The sequence below is a fragment of the Ceratotherium simum genome, unplaced genomic scaffold (assembly GCF_057802395.1).
Source record: "Ceratotherium simum simum isolate JZ-2026a unplaced genomic scaffold, ASM5780239v1 HiC_scaffold_45, whole genome shotgun sequence".
Lineage (NCBI taxonomy): Eukaryota > Metazoa > Chordata > Mammalia > Perissodactyla > Rhinocerotidae > Ceratotherium > Ceratotherium simum.
Genome location: NW_028261261.1, coordinates 312,613 through 339,404, shown reverse-complemented (window position 1 = coordinate 339,404; position 26,792 = coordinate 312,613). Strand labels below are relative to the sequence as shown.

The 26,792-nt window shown below is 47.5% G+C and overlaps 1 protein-coding gene across 1 annotated transcript in view; it reads left to right on the top strand.

Annotated features, from left to right (window-relative positions):
* LOC147911240 (insulin receptor-like) overlaps window positions 1-26,792 on the top strand; it is a 98,907-nt gene that overhangs the window by 6,868 nt on the left and 65,247 nt on the right. Inside the window, exons 2-3 of the mRNA XM_087428395.1 lie at window positions 1,814-1,945; window positions 18,615-19,166. Of these exons, the coding sequence (XP_087284521.1) occupies window positions 1,814-1,945; window positions 18,615-19,166 (684 nt within the window). The remainder of the gene's footprint in view (window positions 1-1,813; window positions 1,946-18,614; window positions 19,167-26,792) is intronic.

Genomic DNA, 26,792 nt, shown 5'->3' with positions numbered 1-26,792 from the left:
GGATAAGTCTCTATGCTTCTCTCAACCTCTATCTTATCCAAAAAAAAAAAAAAAACACCACATATAAATAACAATACATACAGGCACTCTTTTATTTTATTGTGATAAAACATACATAACACAATTTACCATTTTAACCACTTCTAAGTGCACTGTTCATGGCATTAAGTGTATTCACATTGTTGTGCAACCATCTCCACCATCCATCTCCAGGACTTGAGGATTAAAGCATTAAGCACGTAAAACAGCCAGATGACTGCTACACAGTCAGCACTCAGTCAGTGTCAGCTCCTTTCAGGGTGAGGACATGTGAGTGGACAGAGCAAGATCAGATTTATTTGGACACTTAAATAGCCCTGGACAGGAGTCTGCAGTAGAAGCCCTTTACCAGCTGGGGTACTGGTGACTGGGGGGATTGATTGGCTATAAGTTGACTGAAAGGTGTGAGTAGGCTCATTCTACTTCCTGGGGACATTTGGCCATGTGTGGAGGCATTTTTGGTTTTCCTGACTAGATGGTGAGAGGGAAGTGCTGCTGGCATCAAGTAGGTTGAGGCCAGGGATGCTGCTAAACTTCATGCAATGCACAGGACAGCTCCCCACAACAGAGAATTATCTGTCCACAAATAATGCCAAGGTGGAAAAACCCTGTTGTAAGCCAGTGGGGTTGGGAATGAGTGAATTTTTAAAGACTCTGCTAAGGGATCTCAGAGGCCAGAGAAGGAGCAGGTGGGTTTCTACCCAGTAAGGACAAGGGCATCACAGAGCAGCACTCATGAGGATGAACTGGACAAGGTCAGGCTTGACCATGGAAGGGGTCATGATGTTGAATAATAATAACAGGAGTCGACATTGACAAGAATGTCCTATGTGCCTGGCACCATGCTAAGTGCAGATCATCCAGCCAGAGCTCTTTAATGCTTTCCCCTTCCAGAGAATTGTGCACTCTTTAAGTGCACAATTTATTGAGCACTTGCTGTGTGGCAGGTACTAAGCTCTTAACATTCATGCTTTGATATAATCTTTACAACAATGCCTGTGACCCAAATTATCACCATCCATTTTATGGATGAAAAAACTGAGGTTGAGTAGCTGCTCAAGGTCATGTTGATACAAAGTATTTGAGCTGGGATCCAAGCTCCTGGGTACACTCTCCTAACCACCAATCCATATAGCTCATGTGATCTATTTCTTCTGCTTGGAACAACTTTCCCTCCCCTAGCTGCCTGGAAAATTCCTACTTGATCTTCAAAACTCAGTTCCAATGCCTCCTCCTCTGTGAAGTCTTCCCTGTCCCCACCCCAGGCAGAGTTTGATTCTCTGGGTACCCAAAGCATCAAGCATGTGTCTCTATTACATTTCTGATTAGACTATTCTGAAACTATGTGAACAATGCTTGTTTTCCCTCTCAAACTCTGAATTCTATAATCACAGAACTAACTTATCTTACTTCCTTACATCATGGACTGACTTTGGAAAATGCTGCCAATGAGGCAGCCCATTCCATTTTTGTTTGGATATCACTGTTAGAAAGTTCTTCATTAGGGTGAACCGCACAGCCAGCCTCACTAAAATCCACTTCCAGGTAGCAGGAAGCAGTTGGTTCTAGGGCATCAGTAGCCCGGGGTCGGGGCCGCCTCCGCCGAGCCGCGCCGCCGGATTTGCAGCGGCCGAGGCCGCGCGCCCCTCCGGGGGCTGATTCAAGGAGCCTCCCGGGCGGGGGCTGCGACCCGAGGGCCACGGGCGTGGAAGAAAAGGACACGCCCCCAGCGCCCCTCGGGCGGCCACTTCGGAGCATGACCCTCGCGGGCCAGCGCCGCGCGCTCTGATCCGTCGGGACCCCAGCCATGGGCGCCGGGGGCGGGCGGGGGGCGGCGCCGCGCCGCTGCTGGTGGCCGTGGCCGCGCTGCTGTTGGGCGCCGCGGGCCACCTGTACCCCGGAGAGGGTGAGTCTGGGGTCCGGGAGTGGGCGGGGAGTCGTGCGGTGGGGAGGCGATCCCTCGCCAAAATGGAGCCCCAGCTGTGGACCAAGAGCCCTCCCGGGTGGGGAGGCGGGTGGCCGGGGCGGTCACTCTGGTCCCGCTGGGGGCGGGAAGCCGCTGACCTTGGTCTTTGCCCGCCTGGGCTCACGTCTCCGCGCCCCGTGTGCCGGCCCCGGGCTGGAGCAACCTTGCGCCAGTGCCTGCTCTGCCGCGGGCGCCTCTCCGGAGCGCGCCTCGGACCCGTGCCTGGCTCTCTCCGACCCCAAGTCGCTCCGGAGAGGGGACACACATCCTCTCTGGGTCGCCTCCGAGAAGTGGGGTCCCTGGGTCCGGGCGGCCACGGACAGCCAAATGCGCGGGGCGCACACGGTTAGGAGCCAGAGTCGAGGGTGACAGACCAGGGGGGTCCCTTGGGGTCGCTGCTGCTAGGTGACGCTGCCCGGGGCGGGGAACTGTAGAATCCCTCCATTCCCTTCCTGGGATCGAGGCCCGTGGCTACCCCGGACTTCAGGTCCATGTTTACACTTTGGGATTCTGTTTCCAGATGTCCGGAGGCAAACTCCGGCGCCTTGGGAACAGCACAGTTATAGTAGCAGAAGGAGTGGACGTTTTTATCATGATTATTATAGTGGGTGTCACCGAATGCCACGGGCTGCGCCATCCTATCTCTCTGGACCCTCAGAATGGCCCCTAAAGGCTGATGCTGTTGTTCGCCCATTTCATAAAGGAGTAAACTGAGGCTCAGAGAGGACGCATAACTTATTGCCCCAAGTCAGTGCCAGAGGGAGGGCTGGAACCTCTCTGTGTGGTGCCCGCCCAAGGCTCTGGACTGCTGCCGGGGCTCCTTGCTAACCTCCCCCTCCAGCTTCGCCCGTCATGAAGCGGTCTTTTGCCGTCAGACTTGGGAGGTCTCTAACCTTGGATGAGCCTCTCATATGCCCTAACCCCATGGGCCTCCCTCCTGCGTGTCCCTGTGTGGCAGCAGACAGAGGCCAACCCCAACCCCAGCATGCTTCTGGGGCTTGACAGCAGGCCTTTCTGGTTGTGGGACAAGGACTGAAGAATTGTTTAAGAGAAGATGGCTGGAGATTCCCACCGTGGTGTCTGAGGCTGTGCTTTAAAAATATCTGTTGGGTTACTTCAGATTTCTCCATAAAAGGAAATCAGTCATGATGAGGAAGGGGTTGGGGAGGAAAGGAAGAGACTCCTTGAGTTCCCTGATGGTGAGTGAGGTGTGGGAGAAAGCATACACAGGCTCAGGAGTTGAAAACCAGGTTTGCTGAGCACCTCTGCCAATTACGCAATGTCTTGATGCCCCCGTATGCCTGGTGTACAGTGAGCGCTCAATGAAGGAAGGATGGCAATTGGTTTAGGTTCTTGTTAAGAAAATCCAAGACAAGTTGTCAGACCTACACCAGGCTTTGTGGTTGTGTGTGTGTATGCATTTGTGTACGTGTGGTTCCCTGTTCCTCTGTTCCTTGTGGATTTGGTAATTAATTGTGGATTTACACCTGGGCTTCCAGGAGTGAACAGATGGATTTACCACTTCGTTACACATTTACAGTTCCCACAAGGGCAGAGGCTTATGTGTATTTCATTCACTGCGACATTTCTAGAGCCTAGAACGGTGCCTGGCACATAGTAGGCATCTGGTAAATATTTCTTCTTGATTCAACTCTTTTCCTTCATGTCCTCACCAGTCCTCCAAGCCACTGCTCCTTTATTCTCCAGATAATACCTAACTAACAAGAATAAAAGGAAACACTCAGTGGGAGCTGTGCCATATGCTTTGCATATATAATCTCAGTTAATTCTCACCATGACCCTATGAGGTAGAGTCTGCCCTCCCTTTTTGTAGGCGAGCAACTTGACCTGGTTACAGAGCTGGAATTAGAGCCCCAGCTTGTCTGGCTGCAGAGCACTGGCTTCTCAATAAAAGGTTGTTCATTGGGGTCCCAGCCTCCCCATCCCTACCCTGCGGTAATGGTTAACAAAATCCTATCAAATACATAAGATGTGAGGCCCCTCAGAGGTTTGGAGAGGGGCGAGAAAGTTTACAGATCATTAATCTCTTACATTAACTGACACGACATTTTGGCGGGGCTGGGCGGTGGAGGGAGATCAATGTGATTTTTCAGGAATGAAGGACTCTTTCTTGGAGATGTTGTATGGGATGTTCCACCCTGGTTCATTCTCCTGTGGCGTCTCTGTTGCTTTGCTGAAGAGGGCAATGGCTTTCCCCACCATTTCTCCTTGGATTGGCTGGCTCTGGCCTGAGATTACTTGGGCGTGGGGTGGGGGGATTGCAAAGCCAGAGAGTGAAGGCAGTGTGGGATTAATTAAAATGAAAACCCACAGAGTTTTAGGGGGGTCCAGTGAGTTGAATAATTGACGTATGAGATGCTCGCTTCCAGAGCCCCCTCATTTCTCAGATCCCCCTCATTTCTGGAGGATGGCATGAGATGTTTCTCTTGTGTGTTCTCTTGTGTGTCCTGGGACCTTTGGAGCAGAACTTCTGCCTGCTCAGTCACCTCCCTGGGGTTACTCCTAACCTCTGCTTCTCTCCTGGAGACTTGCCATTCATCCCTGCCCCACTGACTTATGGAGGTTATGGGGTTGAGCCCCCTGGGGTCTCCACCTCACCCAACTCCATCGTTGACTTCCATTCTTTTTTTTTTTAACAGTTTTATTTATTTATTTATTTTTTGGTGAGGAAGATCAGCCCTGAGCTAACAGCCGTGCTAATCCTCCTCTTTTTGCTGAGGAAGACCAGCTCTGAGCTAACATCTATTGCCAGTCCTCCTCCTTTTTTTTTCCCCCAAAGCCCCAGTAGATAGTTGTATGTCATAGTTGCACATCCTTCTAGTTGCTGTTGACTTCCATTCTTAATTTGGTTTAGAGCAGAACCTCTCAGGCTCGGTGCTCCTGGCATTTGGGGTTGGATACTTCTTGGTTGTGGGGGGCTATCCTGTGCATTGGAGGATGTTGAGTAGCATCCCTGGTCTCTACCCACTAAGATGCCAGTGGCCCCTCCCCTCTCCAAGTCATGACAACCAACAGTGTCTCCAGACATTGCTAGCGGTCCCCAGTTGAGAACCACTGCATTCGGGGAGATAACTTTTTCCCTGTCTAGAACTCCTACCCAGCTGGGTCTCTGCTCCCTCCTCTCTGTTCGGGGATGTCCATGCACCCAGAAGCCTTTCTCTTTTCAGCCTATAAACACTAAGTACTCTCCCAAACCCCATTACCCACCACTCCCCTCCAGCCTTCTCCTGCCAAGCCTCCCCCTGGCAGGTCCTCACCACCCTCGATCTCTCACCTTTCACTCACTGCTCTGCCCATAGCAACTGGCTTGTGTCTCCATCACTTCACCAATGGCTCTAATGAAGGTAATCCCTCACCTCCCAGCTGCGTCTCTGCAGCCTCACCCTAGTTGACCTCTTTGAGTTTGCCACTGCCCACTTCCTCCCACTGGAAGGCGCAGTCTCCTGGCAAGTTTTCACCATGCCTGGCTTCCTCCTGGTCCTCTCTCTTCCCTTCCTCTGTTCCCTTCCTGGGCTAAGATGTTAGCTCTGTCTTTCATAGAGGACCAATCCCTACTCTGACCCTCTCTTGGCCCACTTTTTTATTTACACACAGTCAACCTCCTTCATCTAGAACAGGGGCCAGCAAACCACAGCCAGTGGGCCAAACCCTGCCCACCCATGCCTATTTTTGTAAATAAAGTTTTATTGGCACGCAGCCACACTCTTTCCTTTATGCATCATCCGTGGCTGCTTTTCTGCTCTAACATTGGAGTTAAATAGTTGCGATCACTCGACCCCCAAAATATTTATACTTTGGCCCTTTCCAGAGAAAGCTGGCTGACTCCTGATTTAGAGCAAACTCCTTGAGGATCATGACGACATGCCTGATAGCTTGCGTGGTCCCTGGTATAACATGCATGAATCAAGTTAAATGAAATGCCCAGGGATGTTGCGTTTTCCCCTTTACAGAGAAAGCCATATTAAAGAAATTTCTACTATTTGCTGTGCTGAATATATGGGTTCCGATGGTGAGAAAATAACAGTGATGTTCCCTCATAAACTGTGTGTGTGATCTTAGGATTTATTTATTTAAACTGACATCTTGACATTGAATGAGGATTCCTTGCCGTTGGTCCTGTCTAGAACCCAAAAGAAAGTGGTGTCTGCTAGGAAATTTTCTCTCAAGATCCCCTTGTGTTAATTTCTATTAAGAATACATCAGAGATGGCTCGGTTTATGTTTTGTGATTGGTCTTTATGTTTTGTTAAGTTAAAATAACAAGTAATGCATTTTCATTGCAAAAAAAAAATTACAAAAATATAGAGAGGGAAAAACAAAAGTTCTCCTGCAACAATTTATACCTAAAACCATTTCATTTCTATCCTGGGAGGTGACTGTGCTATCAGTTTGTCTTTTAAAAAAATTTTTACTTTTTAGACCATACAGTGAAATTGAATTTTTTGGTGCACAGTTTTATGAATTTTAACCCATGCATAGAGTCGTGTGGCCATCCCCACAATTAGGACACAGAACAGTCCCATCACTGCCCAAGCCCTCTCTGGACGCCCCTTAATTATTAGACCATCCCCACCCCTAATCCCTGGCAACACCGATCTGTTCTCCATTCCTAGTTTTCCCTCTAGACTTTAAAAAATATCTTATAATTGGATTAATATTCTTAAAATTGAAGTGTTTAATTTAAGCACTCATACGATCCTCATTATTCACGGATTCCATATTTGCGAACTCGCCTAGTCGCTAAAATTTATTTGTGACTCCAAAATCAACACTCCAACCACTTTTGTGGTCTTTCCTGGACATGCGCAGAGCAGCAAAGAACTCGAATCGCCCACCAGCACGTTCCCAGCTGAGGGCAGACACGGCCGTGCTTTGCCGTCTTGTGAAGGCTGGTGTCTTGTGAATTCCACAATCCTCAAGGATGAAAACAAGTGTCCTTTTTCGCGATATATTGAGTGCCATGTTTTCTGCTGTTTAAAATGGCCTCTGCCCATTGCTGAAGTGCCCATCTGGTGTTAGTACAAGAATAATGCCAAGAAGGCTGTAAGGCAGGTGCCTCATGGAGAAAGTAAGTGTGTTAGATAAGCTTCGCTCAGCCACGAGCTAGTGCTTGGTGCTGCTGATCGTGACTTCCAAGTTAATGAATCAACAATGTATGACGTAAGGTATCCTAAAACAGAAACACACATAAGACAGGCTTATGTATTGATCAAGTGATGAAAGTATTGTGGCCAGAGGGTTGCAGGAACCTAACCCTGTATTCCCGCTGGGGACAGTGGTGCAGTATTTTCTAATTCAGTGTTTGAGGAGACTTTATAGAACATAACTACTGCAAACAATGAGAATCAGCTGCCCGTAGTTTCCTATCACTGTGGTTTAAAAGTTGTGAATTTGGGTTTGTCAGTGCCCGCGTAGAATCCTTTGGAATGCATTCGCCCTGTTTTTCCTATTTTCATCTGTGCACAAGTCCTTGGTTACCTCTTGGAAAGTTCATGAGATGGCACCAAACCCCTGGCTCGTGTTTCAAGGAGGGGTCTCTCATGTTTTGCTGACCCTAGGGGCCAGGGGGTGCCCTCTGGCCTTCGGGACTTTAGAAGCGTATTTTGCTCCCAGCAGAGCAAGATTTGCTGTTCTGTATCCAGTCTGCCCAGTGCAGACTGGATATGAGTTCCTGTTGGAGGTCAAGGCAGACTTGGGGGGATTAAAATTTGGTTTCCAATCTGGGGTTTTCTTCCAATCCATCAAGGTGAGGGTGTCACATCACGGTTTACGTAGAAGCCTCTGCTGTGTGTTCAGGAATAGCAGCCTGCTACCAGGAGACTCTTGCTTCTCTCCTGTGCCTTTGTGGAAAGGTGGAAAACACAGGTGCTTTCCAAAAACTGCATTTGTCGACAGTGCAGAAACAAGGGTTGGACCCAAAAGGATAAAGAGAGTAGGGCTACAGTTGTTTTCTGACAGCTTTTCTATGATTTCTTGTCGCCAGTCTGTTTTCAAAGATGTATCCTGTTTCCCTGCAGAAGATCAGAAAAGGGGTGAGTTCTGAGATGTTCCTTCCCCGATTACATCCAGTTGCATTGTATCAAAGTCACATGCTACTTTTTTCTTTTTACAAAGTGTCTTTCCATCTTGCAAGACTCCTCTTGGTTTTTGTTTTTACTGTGTCTTCTGTGGCACTCTGCGTCTCTGTGTGTGTACATGAGGAGGTGGGACTCCATAGATGGCACGGAAGCCCCTTATGATCCTGTGATTTGATGTGCAATGTCCTGAGGGTTACAAAACTATGGACTCGACTGGGGGAATTAACCTAGAGGTTCCAGAGCTTTCAGACAGGCTTATAGAAGGTGTGGGTGTCAGGGTGGCTGTGGGTCTTTGGTCCTCTCTCTAGTTCCCCATCCTTAAATGTTGGGTTCTCCAGAACCTCCCCCTTTCCATCCATTTCTCCTCTCGGTTGCCCTGACTTCTCCGGCTGTATCACCTGTTGTCACACTTCCACCAGGATCCACCCCTCTTCCCAAGCTCCAGACCCACATCTTCCCAAAGCCCACCGGACCCACATCCGGGAGAATCTCAAAGTCCTCACAGACTCAACATGCCCCAAACTGAGCCAGTTCTCTGTGCCACCCCAAACTGGTCCTATCTCAGTCTCTCCACGTTCGCTAGCAACTGCCCCTCACTGCTCCCTCCTCTCCTCCACCTTCCTGGGGACCAAGTCCCGATGATGCTAATTCCCTACTGTCCCTACGGCCTCGCTCCTTTTCTTGTACCCATCTCCTCAATCAGCTCCCAGGCCATGCCATATATAGGGATGGTTCCAGCATGCCCCATTCAGTATCGTCTCCACTCTGCTGCCCAATGGGTTTTTCTACTTCCTACTTTGGTCCTTCTGCAGATGCCAGCTAACTCCCTTCCCCTGGCATCTGAGCCTGGCCGCAGCTGTGTGCAGTCGCACTTCTCCAAGCTCATGGCTGCAATTCCTTAGGGTTCCCTCTTCTTCATGCCTCTGCATTTTTGCATGTGCTTCCTGTGCCCCAAGCACACTTCTTCCCCCCTTTTGCCCGTGGATGCCTGCTTTTTCCTCACAGAACCAGGTCAGAGGCTTCCTTCCTTCCCTCTCTGGCTTCATCATCCGTGCCTTCTCCTCTTTCAATACAGACTGGCTGTATCCTTCTGGGTCCCCTGCGTTTGTATCCATTGGAGATGTGTTCTAGTGGATCGTTGGCTACATGGATAAATGAAATCACGCTCCAAGTGTGGGTCGGGGAAGGCATATTTGATGGCATATTTGTGAAAGCAGGAAGCGAAGTCTCACCCAGCGTGGGCAGGTCCTAGAGGGGATGGGATGGCTTGAAGTTAGGAGCAGAAAGTTTGGCTGGAAAAGAACTGCTGTGGACTGAATTGCGCCCCCCCATTCATATGTTGAAACGCTAGCCCCCAAGGTGACTGTATTTGGAGATGGAGCTTTTAGGAGATAATTAAGGTTAAATGAGGTCATCAGAGTAGGGCCCTAATCCAACAGGATTGGTGGCCTTGTAAGAAGAGAGAGATCTTTCTCCGTGCACGCACCAAGGAAATAGCATGTGAGGGCACAGGGAGAAGGCAGCCGTCTGCAAGCCAGGAAGAGAGCCCTCATGAGAAACCGACCATGTGGCACCTTGATCTTGGACTTCTAGCCTCCAGAACTGTGAGAAATAGATGTCCGTTGTTTACCACCCAGTCTATGATATTTTGTTGTGGCCGCCTGAGCTGATTAAGACAAGAACTGAGATCAGAATTGGCTTTGAAACACAGCAGCTAGGGACCCTGACAGATAAAACAGATGTGGGTCCAGCTTTCTTTGAAATTCCCGGGGGCCAGTCCACCGTGCTTATGGGGTTCCTTCTAGTGACAATCCACAGCCCCAAAGAAGGCATCTGATGGTGTTGATCCTGGGGAAAAGTGCTTAGTGGAATGGGTGGGGCTGAAGCCTGGGGGCTGGCAGGGGTCCTGCTGGAGAGGTGGGCTGGGTTGGGTAGATGGTATGTCTGTCCTACTCGAGTCCCCTCCACATCCTTGGGGACTTTGTTTAAAATGCAGATTCTTGGGTCTGGATCCCAGAGATATTGATTCATTTGGTCTAAAGCTAGCCCCCCTCCCCGTGATTCTGATGCTGATGGTCCACAGAACACACTTTGAGAATGCGTGTGTGATGGCTAAGGGCACGGGTACTGGTGTCCTAGGGACCTGTGTGTGATAGGCTGAATTATGTCCCCGCAAAATTCATGTGTTGGAGTCCTAACCCCCAGCACCTCAGAATGTGACTGTCTTTGGAGACGGGCCTTTAAAAAATTAAGTTAAAATGAGGTCATTAGGGTGGGCCCTGATCCAACGTGACTGGTGTCCTTATAAGAAGAGGAGATTAGGACACAGACACGCACAGATGGAAGACCATGTGAGGACACGGGGAGAAGACGGCTGTCTGCAAGCCAAAGAGAGGCACCTCAGAAGGAACCAACCCTGCCGACGCCTTGATCTTGGACTTCTAGCCTCCAGAATAGGGAGAAAATAAATGCCTATTGCGTAAGCCACACAGTCTGTGGTTCTGTGTTATGGCAGCCCGAGCAAACTAATACACTGGGTTCAAATCCCAGGTCTGTCTCATCCTTGCTCTGTGAACTTGAGGAGGACACGGTCCTCTCTGAGCCTCTCTTTCCTTCCTCTTCTAGAAAGTCTGTCTTGGTGACATGCATACAGTGTTTTGCCTGTTGCCTGTGCCCCAGCCTTGTGCACTCCCACCCCTCAGGGTATTTACTGCCCCTCTGTGTCCAGCAATTTCCGGTGGAGTCCGTTTCATCCTCTACGGCTGTCTTTTCTTCCTGATGTGGCTTTCTTGTGGTTACCCACTCGAATCCTGTTTTTTCGAGCTCATCTCCTCTGGCAGATCCGAGGTCTGTAGAATTTGTGGGTCTCTTCTGGCTTTTTAATGTCCCTGCCTTGTGAACATCACGGGTCAGGCGTCTGCCTTTCTCACCCGAGGAGAGAGAACCCCACGGGGACACCTTCGGTTACATCTTTCCCAGGGCTTTCTTTGACTTTCTCATCTCCCACAGCTCCTTGCTGGCTCTTGGTTTGTTCAAAAGATCCGCTTGGTACACCCTCCAAGATTGATGACATTGTGCCAAGGTTCCAGAAAGATTATGGTCTGGATGGTGAAGGTCCCATCATGGACCTCTTTTACCTCTGGGCCACAGATTACACTATTTTCTTCCTCTGTTCTCCATCTTTGATGGTCAACTGTTCTCACCTGCATCCCTCTGTTCTCAAGTACCCAAGCATTCACCTCAGGGCCCCTGTCCCTACTTGACTGACCTCTATGGAGGCAGGAGGAACCTCCTTTCTACTCGACTATCATCCCTTCATCTGGGCTGAAGACCCAGTCTCCTCAGGTCTCCTCTCTGTGGGCTATTACTTCTCTCACCAACATTTTTATTGAGAATTTTCAGGGAAATGCGTCAGCCTCCCACCTCCCATCCATCCATACACCTCCCTCAAGCCAAACCCCTCCACCAGCCACACTGGCTCCTTCCTTTCACGAGGCTCCTGGAAAGAATATCCTGCAGCCTCACTTCCTCACCTCTTATTCATCTTTATTTCCCTTTAATTTTTTTCTGACTTTTTGATTATGTGATCCGGTCCCAGATCCAAAATTCACAGCTCTGAAGGGTGCTGGCGGTGAAATTCTTTTTCTCTTCTTGTCTTTTGCCTACTCATTTCCTCTCCCCAGAAACCACCAGTGTTGCACTTTTTTCTTTTTGGTGCATGTTTACCCTCCTAGAAAATAGCGTTTGCATATTTAAGCTAATATGTATATCTATTGCCTGCCCCCCATTTTTACATAAGTAATAGCATATCACACAGACTTATCATCTTGCACTTTACTATTAACAACATATCCTGGAGATCTTTCCATATCACCCATTAGGAACTTGTTCTTTTTTATAGCTGCATAGTATTCCACTGCATCAGATGTCAGGGAAACTATGGCCCATGGGCCAAGTCTTTGTACCTGCTTTTGTACAGCCCCAGAGCTCAGGATGGTGTTCACATTTTTAAATGGTTGGACAAAAATTCCAATTATTATATCATGACACATGACAATTATATGGAATTCAAATTTCAGTGTCTCTAAATAAAGTTTTATTGGAGCACAACCATGCTGTGTTGTCATGGTTTTAGTGCTACAAAGATAGAGTTGCGACTGAGACTGTATTACCCACAAAATGGAAAATATTTGCTATCTGGCCCTTCCTAGGAGAAGTTTGCTGACCCCTGCATTATATCATTGGTTCTTGGACCTCAGCCTGCATCAAGATCTGCTGGAGGGTGTGGTAAAATGCAGATTCCTGGGCCCCATTCCCAGAGTTTCCAATCCAGGAGGATCAGAATGTCTAACAGGTTCTCAGGAGATGCTGATAATGCCGGTCCAGGGACCACCCCTTTGAGAACCACTGCATCACGTGGATGAACCGTAATTGATTTAACTGATCCCCTTTTGATGAACAGCTATGTTGCTTCTGGTCTTGGGCCATTATGGACAGTGCTGTATTGAATGACTCAGCATCAGAGTCGTATTGCATGTGTGAACCTACTTGTAGCAGATTTCCAGAACAGGAATATCTGGGTGCTGTAGGGCTTCAACCTTGCCTATCTTGATAGTCCCCATGCCCAGCATGATGCCTGGCACATCGGGATGCTCAGCACACATTTGTTGAATGAATAAAGGAGTGATTTCCACATGGCTGACTTGCTGGTTCCAGATCCCGCGTTAGCATCCAGGTCTCCCGATGCTGCCACCTGCCGCAGCTCCTCCATTTCTCCTTTTTTGCAGAAGTCGATTTTAAGAGCCACTCTTACAGGCAGATGCAGAATCTTAAGGGTGTCTGATACCTCGGTGTGCCCAAGTTCTAATTTCTGAAGGTAATAAATCTGAGAATTGGTCCTACATATCTCAGAGTGGAGAATTAACAGGCACATGGGTCCAGACCGCAGTCCTCATCCATTCTTCACAGCTTTTGATCATGCAATTGTCATAATTTTCAGTGAGGAAACCGTGGCACCCAGAGACTGAGGGTGTGGCCCAGCATTACGCAGCTGGCAGGTGCCAGCTCTGGAGTAGGAAGCCAGATCTGTTGGGTTGCTAGTGTGCCCCAAAATTGGTACAGGTAGTGGCCTGACACCCGAACTCAAGGCTTGGTGGCGCTGGACCCCTGAATTTTGGAGGACGTGGTGTTAAGGCTAGAAAGAATGCAGAATGGAACATGTGGCCCCAGACTAGGTCACCAGGGAGCGTTTGAAGAATGCTGAGGCTAAGGAATGAGTACATTCACGAGTGAAAGCAGAAAGTATGAAATTCTTAGCATTGTAAAGGAGTTTCAGAATCTTCTAGATACCTCTTTCCTGCCCCTCACACTCCTCTTTTGCTGCTTTCATAGTGGAGAGAAAACCAGGAGGGAGGAAACACTTTCCAAGACATCTCTCATGCTAGCCTTCTCTCCTTCTGGAAGATTCTCAGATTCCTCTGGTCGAGGGAGAAATTCTAGACCAGCATTGTCCAATAGAACGTTCTGCTTTGACGGAAATGTTCTATATCTTGCTATCCAATATGGCGGCCACTGACCACATGGGGCTCTTGAAATTGTGGCCAGCGCAACTGATTTTTACTTTACTTTAATTTAATTAATTTAAGTGTGAATGTAAAGTTTCATTTAACTTCAGTTCATTTAAATGTTTAAAAAAATCAGTGCTTGATTCTGTTATTGGAAAACTCTTTATTCTGTTTGGAACAACTTGGGGATATGAATCTACATTTCCAATGATTCATGTTATGAAATCTGCATAGACAGACAGAGTATTTCTGATGAAAATTTAGCATCTGAATTGAGACACGCTTCAAGTGTAAAACACATGGCATTTCGGAGGCACAGTGGTAAAAAAAATCTTGTAGAGTATCTCATTAATAATTTTTTGGTATTGCTTCCATGTTGAAGTGAAATTTTTGGATCCATTGGATTAAATAAAATGTATTTCATTTCCTCTGTTTCTTTTTATCTTTTTAGAGAAAATTTAAAATGCCATCTGTGACTCACATTATACTCATATCAGATAGCGCTTGCTCTAGACCCTACAAACCCTGGTGACCCACAGTGACAAGCTATAGTTTGTCATCGCCCTTGACCTTACAACAAAGTAGGCAGAACTGAATAATTCTTTTATTTATTTATTTATTTGGTGAGGAAGATCAGCCCCGAGTTAACATCTGTTGCCAATCCTCCTCTTTTTGCTGAGGAAGATTGGCCCTGGGCTAACATCTGTGATCATCTTCCTCTACTTTGTGTGTGGAATGCCCGCCACAGCATGGCTTGATAAGCGGTGTGTAGGTCTGCGCCCGGGATACGAACCCACAAAACCCGGGCTGCTGAAGCGGAGCACGTGAACTTAACCACTACGCTACCAGGCCGGCCCCAGAATAATTCTTATTGCACTGTTTGTGGAGGTTTTAGTAGTGGCGTCACCTCCTCTGGGAAGCCCTCCTTGATTGTTCCAGACTGAGTCAAAAAGCTTGTTTTTATGATCTCTTCTAACCCCTTGATGGGTGGATATTTGCTGAAAAGTTTCTTTTTGTAAGGTGCACTCACTCGATTCTTCGTTGGGCATCTATCTGAAAGAACGCAGATGGTAAAACTGAAACCTAGCATTAAAGCATAGAATTGCATTTGACCGCCAGGTTGTATCCTAGCACCACCACTTAAAACTCAGCTTGTGTGAGTCGCAATTTGATCATCACAAAATAGGCATGAAACTGGCATCTCCTCTAGGCGTTCTTCTTAGAACTCAGCGAGAGAACGTGAGTGCCAGAGAATGGACCAAGTGCTTTACGTAGTAGGTGTTCAGAAAATATTAGCTGTGTCAACGAGGTCCCCCTCCTCCCTCTCCTTCTCATCATCCTTCCCTACCTGTGTGTAGAGCGGCTATTAGCCAGGTGCCACTTATTAAGAACTTGAAGCATCCTTTGGTTCCCACCCAGAGATACTAAAAGCCAGCAGAAGCCTCTACCTCTATTTTTGGCACCATTTCTAACATCCTCTGGGTATTTTCTGTCCCAACAGTATTGCTCTATTGTCTTAGACTTATAGGGACACATATGGCTTTAATGAGTTGAGTTAGATTCATTGGAGATTTAAAAAAAAAAGCAATTCTTCATTGTCCCCTACTATTACCATCGTTAATTTTTTATAACAACTTTATTGAGATATAATTCAATACCGTACAATTCGCCCATTTAAAGTTTACAATTCACTGGTTCTTAGGACATTCACAGGGTTGTGCAACCATCACTACAATCAATTTTAGAACATGTTCATCACCCTCAAAAGAAATCTTGTCCTTCAGCCATCACTCTCATTACCCCTCCCCCAGCCCCTGGCAACCACTAATCTGTTTTTTGTCTCTGGATTTGTCTGTTCTGCACATTTCATGTAAGTGGAATCATACCACATGTGGTCTTTTGTGTCTGGCTTCTTTCACCAAGCATGTTTTCAAGATTCATCCATGTTGTAGCATGTATCGATACTTCATTCCTTCTGATGGCTGAATAATATTCCATCATATGGATGTGCCACATTTTGCCTATCCATTCATCAGTTGATGGACACTTGGGTGGTTTCCACTTTTTGGCTATTATGAATCATGCTGCTATGGGCATTCATATACAAGTTTCCGTGTGTATGTATGTTTTCATTTCTCTTGGGTATCTACCTCGGAGTAGGATTGCTGGGTCAGATGGTAACTCTTTGCTTAGCCTTTTGAGGACCTGCCAGACTATTTTCCACAGCAGCTGCACCATTTTCCATTTCCACCAGTAATGTGTCAGGGTTCCAATGTCTCTACTCCTCGCCAACACTTGTTATTGTCTGTGGTTATGATTGTAGCCACCCTAGTGGGGGTGAAGTGGTACCTCATTGTGGTTTGGATTTGCATTTTCCTAATGTCCGACAGCTGGTTAATCTCTGAACGCACCTTCATATCTGATTTTGGTCCTGCCATAGCCTGGGGAGGATGGCGGGCAGGTGTTGATTGCATTTGCACCAATTTCGTGTGTGTGTGTGTGTGTGTGTGTGTGTGAAATATAGAGTGTTAAGGTCAAACTTGAGAAGTACAGAGCTGTGGCCAAATCTAAGCCCTATGTTGCCAGATGAAAGACAGGACATCCAGTTATCAGAATTTCATATCAATAACGAACAATTTTTAAGGATAAGTATGTCCCAAACTTATCCTAAAAAAGTACGGGTTGCTTATCTGAAATTCAAATCTAACTGGGCGTCCTGCATTTTTATTTGCCAAATCTGGTGACCCTGCCTGTCACTGGTGGGCCGTGTGTCCTCGGGTGATTGGCTTTGCCTCTGGGAGGTCCAGTTATCTCATCTGTAGGGTGGGGATGGGGCTTACCGGGAGGCATCAATGGCGTGGTTCCTGTGGAGACCTCTGTCTGTGGACGCTGTGGATGTGACTATGGCCGGAAGCCTCAGACCGGGCTTTGGGTGGCATGAGCGTGTGGGAACGGAACTGGCATCCCAGTCCCCTCAAAGCTGCTCCCAGCTTCCCAGTGAGTGTGTGTGCGTTTTCCCCTGATTGAGTCTAATCTGTACGGAATGTGACCCAGGAACATTGCTGCTTTGTTTGCTGTGCTGTTTTCTCTCTAATTTGTGCTTCTTTTGCAAGTTATTCTCAGGGTGGATTTTTAAGAGGCTTTACTACTATTCTTTAGAACAACCTGTTTGCCTCAAAGATGCTGGGGGAAGGGTTAGTGTCTTGGAATAAAAGAAGTGGGGGTTGCAAACTGAGCCTTCCATTCCAGGTGCTGAGGGCTGTGGTGTGTGTGTGTTTTGACAAGGAGAAGCTGCCTAAAGATTTTGATTTTGATGAACGTTAACTGAGTGTAAGGGACACAGGAGAAGGGAAAGATCCAAATATGTATACGGAGGAAAGGAAATCAGAGGAGGCTTCCTGGAGGAGGCGGCATTCGAACTGGATCTTGAAGGATGGTGGACTGGATTTAGAAAGAATGAGCTAAGGCATAAAGGGCTTTGACGGCCAATGGGGCTATGGCTACCCTGTCCGGTACAGTAGCCATTAGCCACGTGTGTCTATTTCCATTGAAATTAACTCAAGTGAAATGAAACATTCAGTCCCTCAGGCTTATTTGTCACATTTCAAGTGCTCGAGAGCCACAAATGGCTGGTGGCTTCCACTGTGGACGGCACAGGTACAGAACATTTCCATCATTGTGGAAAGTTCTGTTGGACAGTCTTGCTGTAGAACAAGAATCGCCAAGCAACACCCCTAGGGCAAAACTCCAGTTCACCTCACCGCCTGTTTTTGTAAATAAAGCTTTATTGGAACACAGCCACAGACACTCATTCACATATTGTCTCTGGCTGCTTTCCAGCTACAAGGGCAGAGTGGAGTCGCCTCGATGGAGACCATCTGACCACAAAGCTGAAAATATTTACTATCTGAGCCTTTATAGAAAATGGTTGCCCACCTCCGGTCTGGGGAAATGAAGGCACAGAGCCTGAGGATGGCTGTGATATTTTTTGGGAGAAATAAACAACAATAAGATAGTTGACATTAATTGAGCACCTACTGTAGTTGACATTAATTGAGCACCTACTGTGTACCAGGCTCTGTTTGAGTGCCTGCATGATTTCACTCACTCCTCCTCATAGGTCATGTTAGAGGGGAGGACACAGCCTCAGAGTTGTACGAGAGGTGTGGGCAAGCCTGTTTAGCATGGTGAAGGGGATGGAGAAGCGGAACCCCAAAGGCTGTGAAAGAGAAGTGCAGGGTCATGGGGAGCCATGGAGGGTGTCAGAGCCCGGAAGGGACCACCTTCAGGAGAATGGGCACGCAGGGTGTTTGTGCTGGGGAGCTCAGACTTGCTGGGAAGCCCTTGTCACACCCAGATAAAAGGTAATTAGGCCTTGGCTGTCTGCCTGGAAGGAAGGTGGGTTGGGAAGGAGAGTCAGTGAAGTGGGAGAATGGACCAAACATTCAGCTCTCCTGGCCCCACTTCTGATGTGGGCACCTTGATCCCCATAAATCCATTTCCTGAGGATCTCCAACGCTGACTCACTGGGGATGGCTCCCCTTTCTCCCGCCCCTGCCGCATTACTCAATCCCCTGTGATCCCAGTGTCTCCATTGCATCATATTTGATGTGCTGATTTTAAAGCTTCTAACAGGTACTGCCAAAGGAATTACTTTCTTTGCCTTTCGAAAGTAATGACTTAGGCACGGACACTCTACAGAGAAAGCCACTCATCAGGGCTGGCTATAGAATTTGTGGAGCCCAGTGCAGAATGAAAATGTGGGGCCGGTTGCTTAAAAATGATTAAGGATTTCAAGACTTACGGAAGAGCGTTAAGCCAAGTCCCCTTCTGAGTGAGCGTGGGACTCAGGTCGCACGTCCACGAAGCTGGCCCTGCCACTAATTCTTATAACCCATTCACGGTGTGTTTGCTCACCTGCCTTGCTTCCTCCTTGTTTTCACTTTAGTGTGCCCCGGCATGGATATCCGGAACAACCTCACGAGGCTGCACGAGTTGGCCAACGGCTCCGTCATTGAAGGACATTTGCAGATACTGTTGATGTTTAAAACGAGGCCTGAGGATTTCCGAGACCTCAGTTTCCCCAAACTCATCATGATCACTGATTACTTGCTGCTTTTCCGGGTCTACGGGCTGGAGAGCCTGAAGGACCTGTTCCCTAACCTCACGGTTATCCGGGGCTCACGCCTCTTCTTCAACTACACGCTGGTCATCTTTGAGATGGTTCACCTGAAGGAGCTTGGCCTCTACAGCTTGATGAACATCACGCGGGGCTCCGTCCGCATCGAGAAGAACAATGAACTCTGCTCCCTGGCCACCATCGACTGGTCGCGCATTCTGGATTCTGTGGAAGATAATTACATCGTGCTGAACAAGGATGACAATGAGGAGTGTGGGGACATTTGTCCAGGCACTGCCAAGGGCAAGACCAACTGCCCTGCCACCGTCATCAACGGGCAGTTTGTCGAGCGGTGCTGGACTCACAGCCACTGCCAGAAAGGTACGCTGGGGTGTGAAGGGCTCTTAGCCATTTCTCATATTTATTAGAGAGACACTAGAGGCATTCACTAGACCAGGAGGTGGCAAAACTTTTCCTGCAAAGCCTCAGGTATTAAACACTTTAGTCTTTGCAGGCTATATGATCTCTGTTGCAACTGAGCATTGCCATTGTAGCAGGAAAGGCAGCCACAGGCAACACAGAAATGAGTGAACATGGCTGTGTTTCAATAAAACTTTATTTACAAAGCCAAGTGGTGGGCCAGATTTTGCCAACTCCTGTGCTAGACAGTTGAATGTTCCTCTTGCTTGAGAGACAGGTAGGAGTGGATGGGTATGGACTTTGTTGTAGAGAAATAAGTTTGTTTCTTATCTGATTGTAGAAGTAAGATTGATCATGGTAGATGTTTGGAAAAAGGAATGTGTAAAGGAAAAAAGCAAAACAGTAATTTTTTCTTCCACAATTATTGGGAGTACTTCCTTCTAGTGGTTCTGTTGCATCTTAATTTACTTAACTTTCCCTGTGGTTGGCCATTTAGATTATTTCCAGTTTTCACAAAGAGAGGGAGGAACATTTTTGGGTCAAAGCTTTCTCGAGCATTTGTTTCTCTAGGTCTTGCTTTTCCAGAAGTGAAATTTCTGGGTCAAAGGTTCTTGATGCCCTTGCCAAATGGCTTTCCGGAAATGTTGTACCAACGGGCTCTCCTCCTAGCTTTGGCCAAGAGGGAGCACCTTGGCAGCTTCGAGTGTTGTTTGAAAAATCTTTCAGAATTTACTGGAGGGCGGAGCTGATGTGTCGTCACTGTTTCTGTTTGTATTTCTTTGATTGCTATCGGGGTTGAACCTTTTAAAACATGTTTGTTTATCATTTGGCTTTTCTCTTCCTGTTCATATCCTTTGTCTGTTTATCTTTTAGTACCTTAGTGGTTTTTGAAATATTCATCTGTATACAGTTACCATAGGTGAAGGCATCTAACCCTCTGCCAATTACATCCTCTGACATTTTTGTTCAGTGGTGAAAATGCTCTGAATATCAGTTGCAGAGAAACTTAAAACGTTCATGGAGTTCCGAGCTGCATTTTTGCTTGCCTCTCATGTGACTTATGCTGAGAAAGTCCCTTCCTAGCCATAGAACCAATATTTCTTTCCAAATTTTCTATTTCAATTTTAATTATTATCATTTTTTTGTGTGTGTGAGGAGGACTAGCCCTGCCTGAGCTAACATCCGTTGCCAATCCTCCTCTTTTTGCTGAGGAAGACTGGCCCTGGGCTAACATCCGTACCCATCTTCCTCCACTTTATATGGGACGCCGCCACAGCATGGCCTGACAAGCGGTGCGTCGGTGCGCAACCGGGATCGGAACCTGCAAACCCCGGGCCGCCGAACTGGAGAGCGCGCACTTAACCACTACACCACCGGACCGGCCCCTAATTATTATCGTTTTTTAAAAACACATTCGTCATGGACATTTGGAAGCTATTTGTGTGCACGATTCAAAGGAGTATCCATTTTTCTCCAAATAACTAGTTGGAGTCTTGCACCATTTAGCGCAGAAATCTACTCCTTTGTCATTGATTTCGGGTCTGTTTCTGGGTATCCGTGTCTGTCTCTCTTTGCACCAGGGCTGTGACTGGTCTAATCACTGGAGTTTTATAATGTTTTGATATCTAGTAAGGCAAGTTCCACACACACGCTCGTGACTTGTTTATTGTGTTGTCGACTCTTTCACATGTTGTGGAATTCCCTGGGGAGAATTAGTGAACATGAGATTGGGGTGGGAGAGAGTGTGTGGGTGGTTTAAGGGTTGTATCACAAAAGATAGGGGAAGGGAGAAAGGAGGGTCTTCTCACCTGAGCCCAAATCTACTGGGAAGCCATACGGGGTGAGTTCCAAATAGAATCCATGCAATTGTCGGGGAGGACTTCATCGGAGCCCCAGGGAGGAGCCCTTCCATGGCGCAGATGTTGGATGGTAGGAAACAGGAGGTGAGAGAGTTGAGAGAGTGGAGACCACACCTCTTTGGAGAGGCTGGGTAGTGAAGGTAAAGAGAACCTGATTGTTTGTGGATGGGGAGGGGATGATGCTTATTATGTTGTGGAAAAATCTAGAGCATGTTGGTAGGCCAGGGACAGAGAGAAACTAAACCACACCAAGACGGAGGGTCAAGGTTGGGGCAAAGTCTTAGTGGAAGTAGAGAGACCACCTGTGGGTTTGGAATTATGTGGAAGAACAAGGAAACTTCTGACGTGAGGGTGGGGTGATTAAGCTGGGTGGCAGTGACGATCTAGGTGAATTTCCAGATGGGGTTGTCATTCACTGATGGTGAGAGGAGGAGAGACTGTGTAGGATCTACTACGTTATGAGGGCGTGTAGCTCCCAGGGGAGCTCTGTTATCCTTGTTTTAGAAACCAGAGAGGTTACTTAACTGGCCTAAGGCCACACAGCTAATAAAAGACAGCTGGGGTTGGAGCCAAGTCTGAGACACAAATAAAGCGTGTGTGTGTGTTTTGGGAGGAGTGTCTCCTCTGTTTAGGAACTGGAGAGCCATTCCTGGCTGGGGCACCAAGGAAAACAGTGAACGCTCTCTTATTCCAGGGCTGAGTTCTCCAAATTTAGATGCTTGTTTGAAATGCTCCGGGCTCACGCGTCTTGAGATACAATTTAAGATGTTCCTCTGTGGATTTATTTCTGTATTCGTTTTTGTCAAAGTGTGGAGGACGGTATTATCTGCAGAAATGTCCCCGATATTTCCAGCAGGTTTTAAAAAAAAATCTTTTGCTCCTGAGAACGGGGCTGGTTTTTCCAGCCTGGGGGTTTCGTCACTGTGGGAAGGTGCGGCTCCGCGTGTATGGCTGTGACGGACACCTGCCAGGCTTCCGGGTTCCTGGCATCTGGCATCTGGCATCTGGCCTCGATTTCAGCTGCTCTTGGTTCGTAATCAGTGGTCAGGTGAAGCGTTGTCTTGTCCTGGTAACAGATGTCCAGAAACGATTGTTCCTTGAACTGACGCTTTTGTCTGTTGAGTGCAACTCAGCTTTGGTTTTTCTTTTTTCCTCAATTTCTTTTATGGTGGAAAAATACAAGTGACATAAAATTGACCATCCTAATCATTTTAAGTGCACAGCTCAGTGGCATTAAGCACATTCACATTGTTTTGCAACCATCACCACTGTCCATCTCCAGAACTTTCCATCTTCCCAAACTGAAACTCTGTCCTCATTAAACACTGACATCCCCTCCCCCTCCCCCAGCCCCTGGCCCCTCCCGCCTACATTCTGTCTCTATGGATAGGACTCCTCTAGAGACCTCCTATGAGTGGGATCACACAGTATTTGTCTTTTTGTAACTGGCTTCTTTCACTTAGCCTGATGCCCTCAAGGTTCATCTACATTGTAGCGTGAGTGAGAATTTCCTTCCTCTTTAAGGCTGAATAATATTCTGTTGTATGGATGGACCACATTGTGTATCCATAGATGGACACTTGGGTTGCTTCCACATTTTAGCTATTGTGAATAATGCCACCATGAACATGTGTGTGCATCTCCGACTTTCTAAATGCTTATGTTCCCTTGTTGCTGTGGCTTTAGAAGGCTTATTTAACATTGTATGGGATTTTTTTTTAACATAAAACAGACTGAAATGAGCCTTTCGAGGATACTCTGCTATCTTAGTAGACAGATCCAGACCTGCAAAAACTACCTGTCAACTCCTCCATTCCCCTGGAATCCCCTCAAGTGCTTCCTCAAGCATCCATAGCCATTGTCTTTTTCTTGCATGATTGCTGGGTTCCAGAAGCTTCCGGGGTCCAGTCAGCATTTGGGATGAAGGTGTTGGGCTGGCCTCTGGACCCAGTTTCAACATTCTCTACAAAGTCCCTTCTTCCACCTGTCACCCATGCAGTGATGCTTTTGGCAGAGAGAGCAAAGGAAGATTCTCAGTGGTTAAGGTAATGAAAAGGAAGATGCTTCCTTTTAGGAAATGCTTCCTCTCCATCACTTTGTCCACAGATTTGGGGTGAAGATGCCAGGAGAGGCCAAATGCCAGGAGCCCTGGATGGGCAGAGAGGAGATGGAGTCTATGTGAGCGGGGTCATGGAATAGCATTTATCAACGGGCCTACGATGTGTTGGGCATTGGAGTTCTGGGGTCACAAGAGGGACCAGCTCCTGCCACCAGGAGAGGACCTCCTGGTGGCAAATAAATCTGTGACTAAGTACACTTTGGGGGGGGCAGTTAGAAGAGGGAGATCTCTGTGGGTGAAAGCTTGGGTTGAAGCCCTAAACTAGTCTTCGGAGTCAGAGAATATCTCCCCCAAATCGGCGTGTCATTAAGACCCCAAATGTCGACCTCACTGGACCCGTTTCCAAGTGGTTACAAGAATTGTTTGGACTCCAGCAGGACTGTCTTGGAGTCCTGTTTGGCCGTTCACTGGTTAGGACCTGGATCAAGCCTCAGTTTCTCGATCTGAAAAATGGGGATAATTGTGGGACCTGCTTGTGAGGGTTGTGGTTTGGGGGTTATGAGACAGTGTGTGTGGGGGGCACTTAGCCCAGCTCCTGGCACTCTATGAGTGTTCTGGAAGCTTCTCATAAGTGCTGTGGGTCCACGACCCTCTCTGGACAGATGAGCCGCTGGGTGAATACCTGCCAAGGCTTGGCTCCATTTCTGATTTTGGTCTTGGGGCAGGCAGAGGAAAGCCCACCATGTGACCTGCTGATGAGAGGTGGGTGCTGGGCCTACAGACCCACAGGGAAGACCATTCTGCTCACCTGTTGCCTTCAGATGCTCTAGAGACCACCAGCTCTGGAGCTTTGGGGGGGACCAGAAACCCCAGGGCTTGCTTGACCAGCTGCTGTGGCCAAACCCACTGGCATTTATTTTCTGGGAGGCCACCCCAGCTGCTCACTGCCAGTCAGAGGGGTGCGTGAGGCTGGGGCATGCCAGGTGCCAGCAAACTGGCTGGCGATGCCACATACAGACATCAGCAAGAAAGTAGGAGCAGGAGGCAGAAGGAGGCAAGTGTCTCCTCCCTGAGTTTGCCTTTCCATCTGTGTTTCAGATTCTCTGAAAGTTGGGGTGCCCTCTTTATATTAAATGTTAAATGCTTAAATGCACGCACAGTCACACTCTGGAAGGGTTTATTTTTCAGCAGAGGTTTTAGCTTCCTAGTGAAACTTTTTTTTCTTCTTCCATTTCTTTAACTCTGCCTCTGATAATCAGAATCATCTTGGCAGCAAATGGTTATTTTGTGCCAGACACTGTTCTAAGCGCTTTGCTTCTGACACTGCATGGAGTCCTCCCAGCCATTTCTTCTTACAGATGAGGCCCCGAGAGGTTAACCCAATTCTCCCAGGTCACATTGCCAGTAAATAGTAGAGATGGGATTCAAACCCAAAACGTGGGTATTCTGGCTCAGAATCTGAGCTCTTAACCATTGAACCATTGTGCTTTCCTGTGTTCATTGTGGAAAGTCGAAGTGCAGACAACAAAGAGATGGGGGAGGATCCCTTAGAATTTGCCCCTGCCAACACTCTGGCTCCCTACTCTCTCTCTTTTTTTTTTTTTTGAGGAAGATCAGCCCTGAGTTAACATCCATGCTAATCCTCCTCTTTTTGCTGAGGAAGACCTGCTCTGAGCTGACATCTATTGCCAATCTTCCTCCTTTTTTTTTCCCCAAAGCCCCAGTAGATAGTTGTATGTCATAGCTGCACATCCTTCTAGTTGCTGTATGTGGGACGTGGCCTCAGCATGGCCGGAGAAGCGGTGCGTCGGTGCGCGCCCGGGATCCGAACCCGGGCCGCCAGCAGCGGAGCGCGCGCACTTAACCACTAAGCCACGGGGCCGGCCCTGGCTGCCTACTCTTATGGCCCTCCTCATCTGTCTTAAATTCACTACCTCTTCCATCAGGCAGTTCTCTTGAATACAGGGACGGTGGCATTTCTTGCATCCCCAGCACCTGTCATGTAGATAAACAATGGTGTCTTTGACAGGTCATTTCTAGCTAGTGTTTATTGAGCGCTTACCCTGTACCAGGCTCTGTGCTAAGAATTCGACCGGTGCTGCCTCATGGAATCCACACCACAGCCTGTGAGAAGATGTTACTCCCATTTCACAGAAGGAGACACTGAGGCTTAGATAGGAATTAAGAAACTTACTCTAGGAGACCTTGTTGGGAAATGCTTTGACCTCAAGTTTGTCTGGTAAAGCCCTTCATCAGAAGTCAGCAAAGCATGACCTACTGGTGATTTTTGTATGGCCTGGGAGTTAAGAATGCTTTTTATACTTTAAAAAAAGCTAGATGAGGGGCCGGCCCCGTGGTGTAGTGGTAAAGTTCGTGCGCTCCGCTTGGGTGGCCAGGGGTTCGCAGGTTCGGATCCCGGGCCCAGACCTGTGTGCCACTTATCAAGCCATGCTGTGGCGGCGTCCCATATGAAGTGGAGGAAGATGGGCACAGACGTTAGCCCAGGGCCAGTCTTCCTCAGAAAAAGAGGAGGGTTGGCAATGGATGTTAGCTCAGGGCTGATCTTCCTCACCGCCCCCCCCCAAAAAAAAGCTGGGGGAACAAGTCTAAAGGATACTATTTTGTGAGAGGTGGAAATGATAGGAAATTAACATTTCAGTGTCCCTAAATAAAGTATCAGTGGAATGCGGCCGTGCTCATTCATTTATTCGTTTACGTATTGCCCATGCCTGCTTTTTAGTGCTGTAAGGAGAGAGCTGAGTAGTTGCGACAGACTGCGTGATCCTTCATTAAAAAAAATTGGCTGACCCCTATTCTTGGCTGCATACCTTATAAAGATGAGGGGGCCATTTGGGGGTAGAAGCTGTTTCCAGTGGAATTGGAAGCATCCCAGCACCAAGCCAGTATAATCTCTCTGCCCCTTGTTGGCAGCGAGGGAGGGGGTTACAAAGTATGAGATGTCGTCCTTGCTGCTCTGGAGCTCCTGGTTTGGCTGGGGAGGTAAAAGGCAGGAGGGAATTCACCACACAAAACAGCCCATCCAGGAGGAGACATCATGAGGCAAAGTAGGCACCCCCTGTCCCTCCCAAATGAGTCATCGGACCTGTGGTTCTAGACATGTTTGGGGCTGAAGCACATGGAAATCACGATGTTCTCTAGATAACACGGCAGAATATTGATAAATAAATTCCTTCGTGCCTATGTCACTGTAGTCCATGCAGAAAATAGGAAAGTCTAGCCTGTGCACACGAGTATTGAATAATAATAATAATAATAATAATAAAAGATGATAGATGGTGTAGCATGAAACGGCCATTTGAGTTTTTTGTTCATATTTATTCCTTTTTGTTTTGTCAAAGATCTTTAAAAAAATCTAGGAGAGAATTAAAAGCACCATACTGAAACAATTCCGTGATCATCGTAAGTTCTTTATCGCTGCGATCGTTGGAATTTTTTAATTGATCTTTTACTTTTGAAGATGATTGGATTTTCTATAGCAGGAAAAACAACTATGCTAGAGAGTATGTTTCTGAGCTCTCCCCAGCTCGCCCAAATTGATGTTAAATTGCCATTGGCATTTGTGGAAGGAGAGAGATGTTCCGGATTGGAGTGGTTAAAAAGATGAGGTTTGGTTTGGATGTTGAATAATGCTTGGAAAGAGAGTAAGAG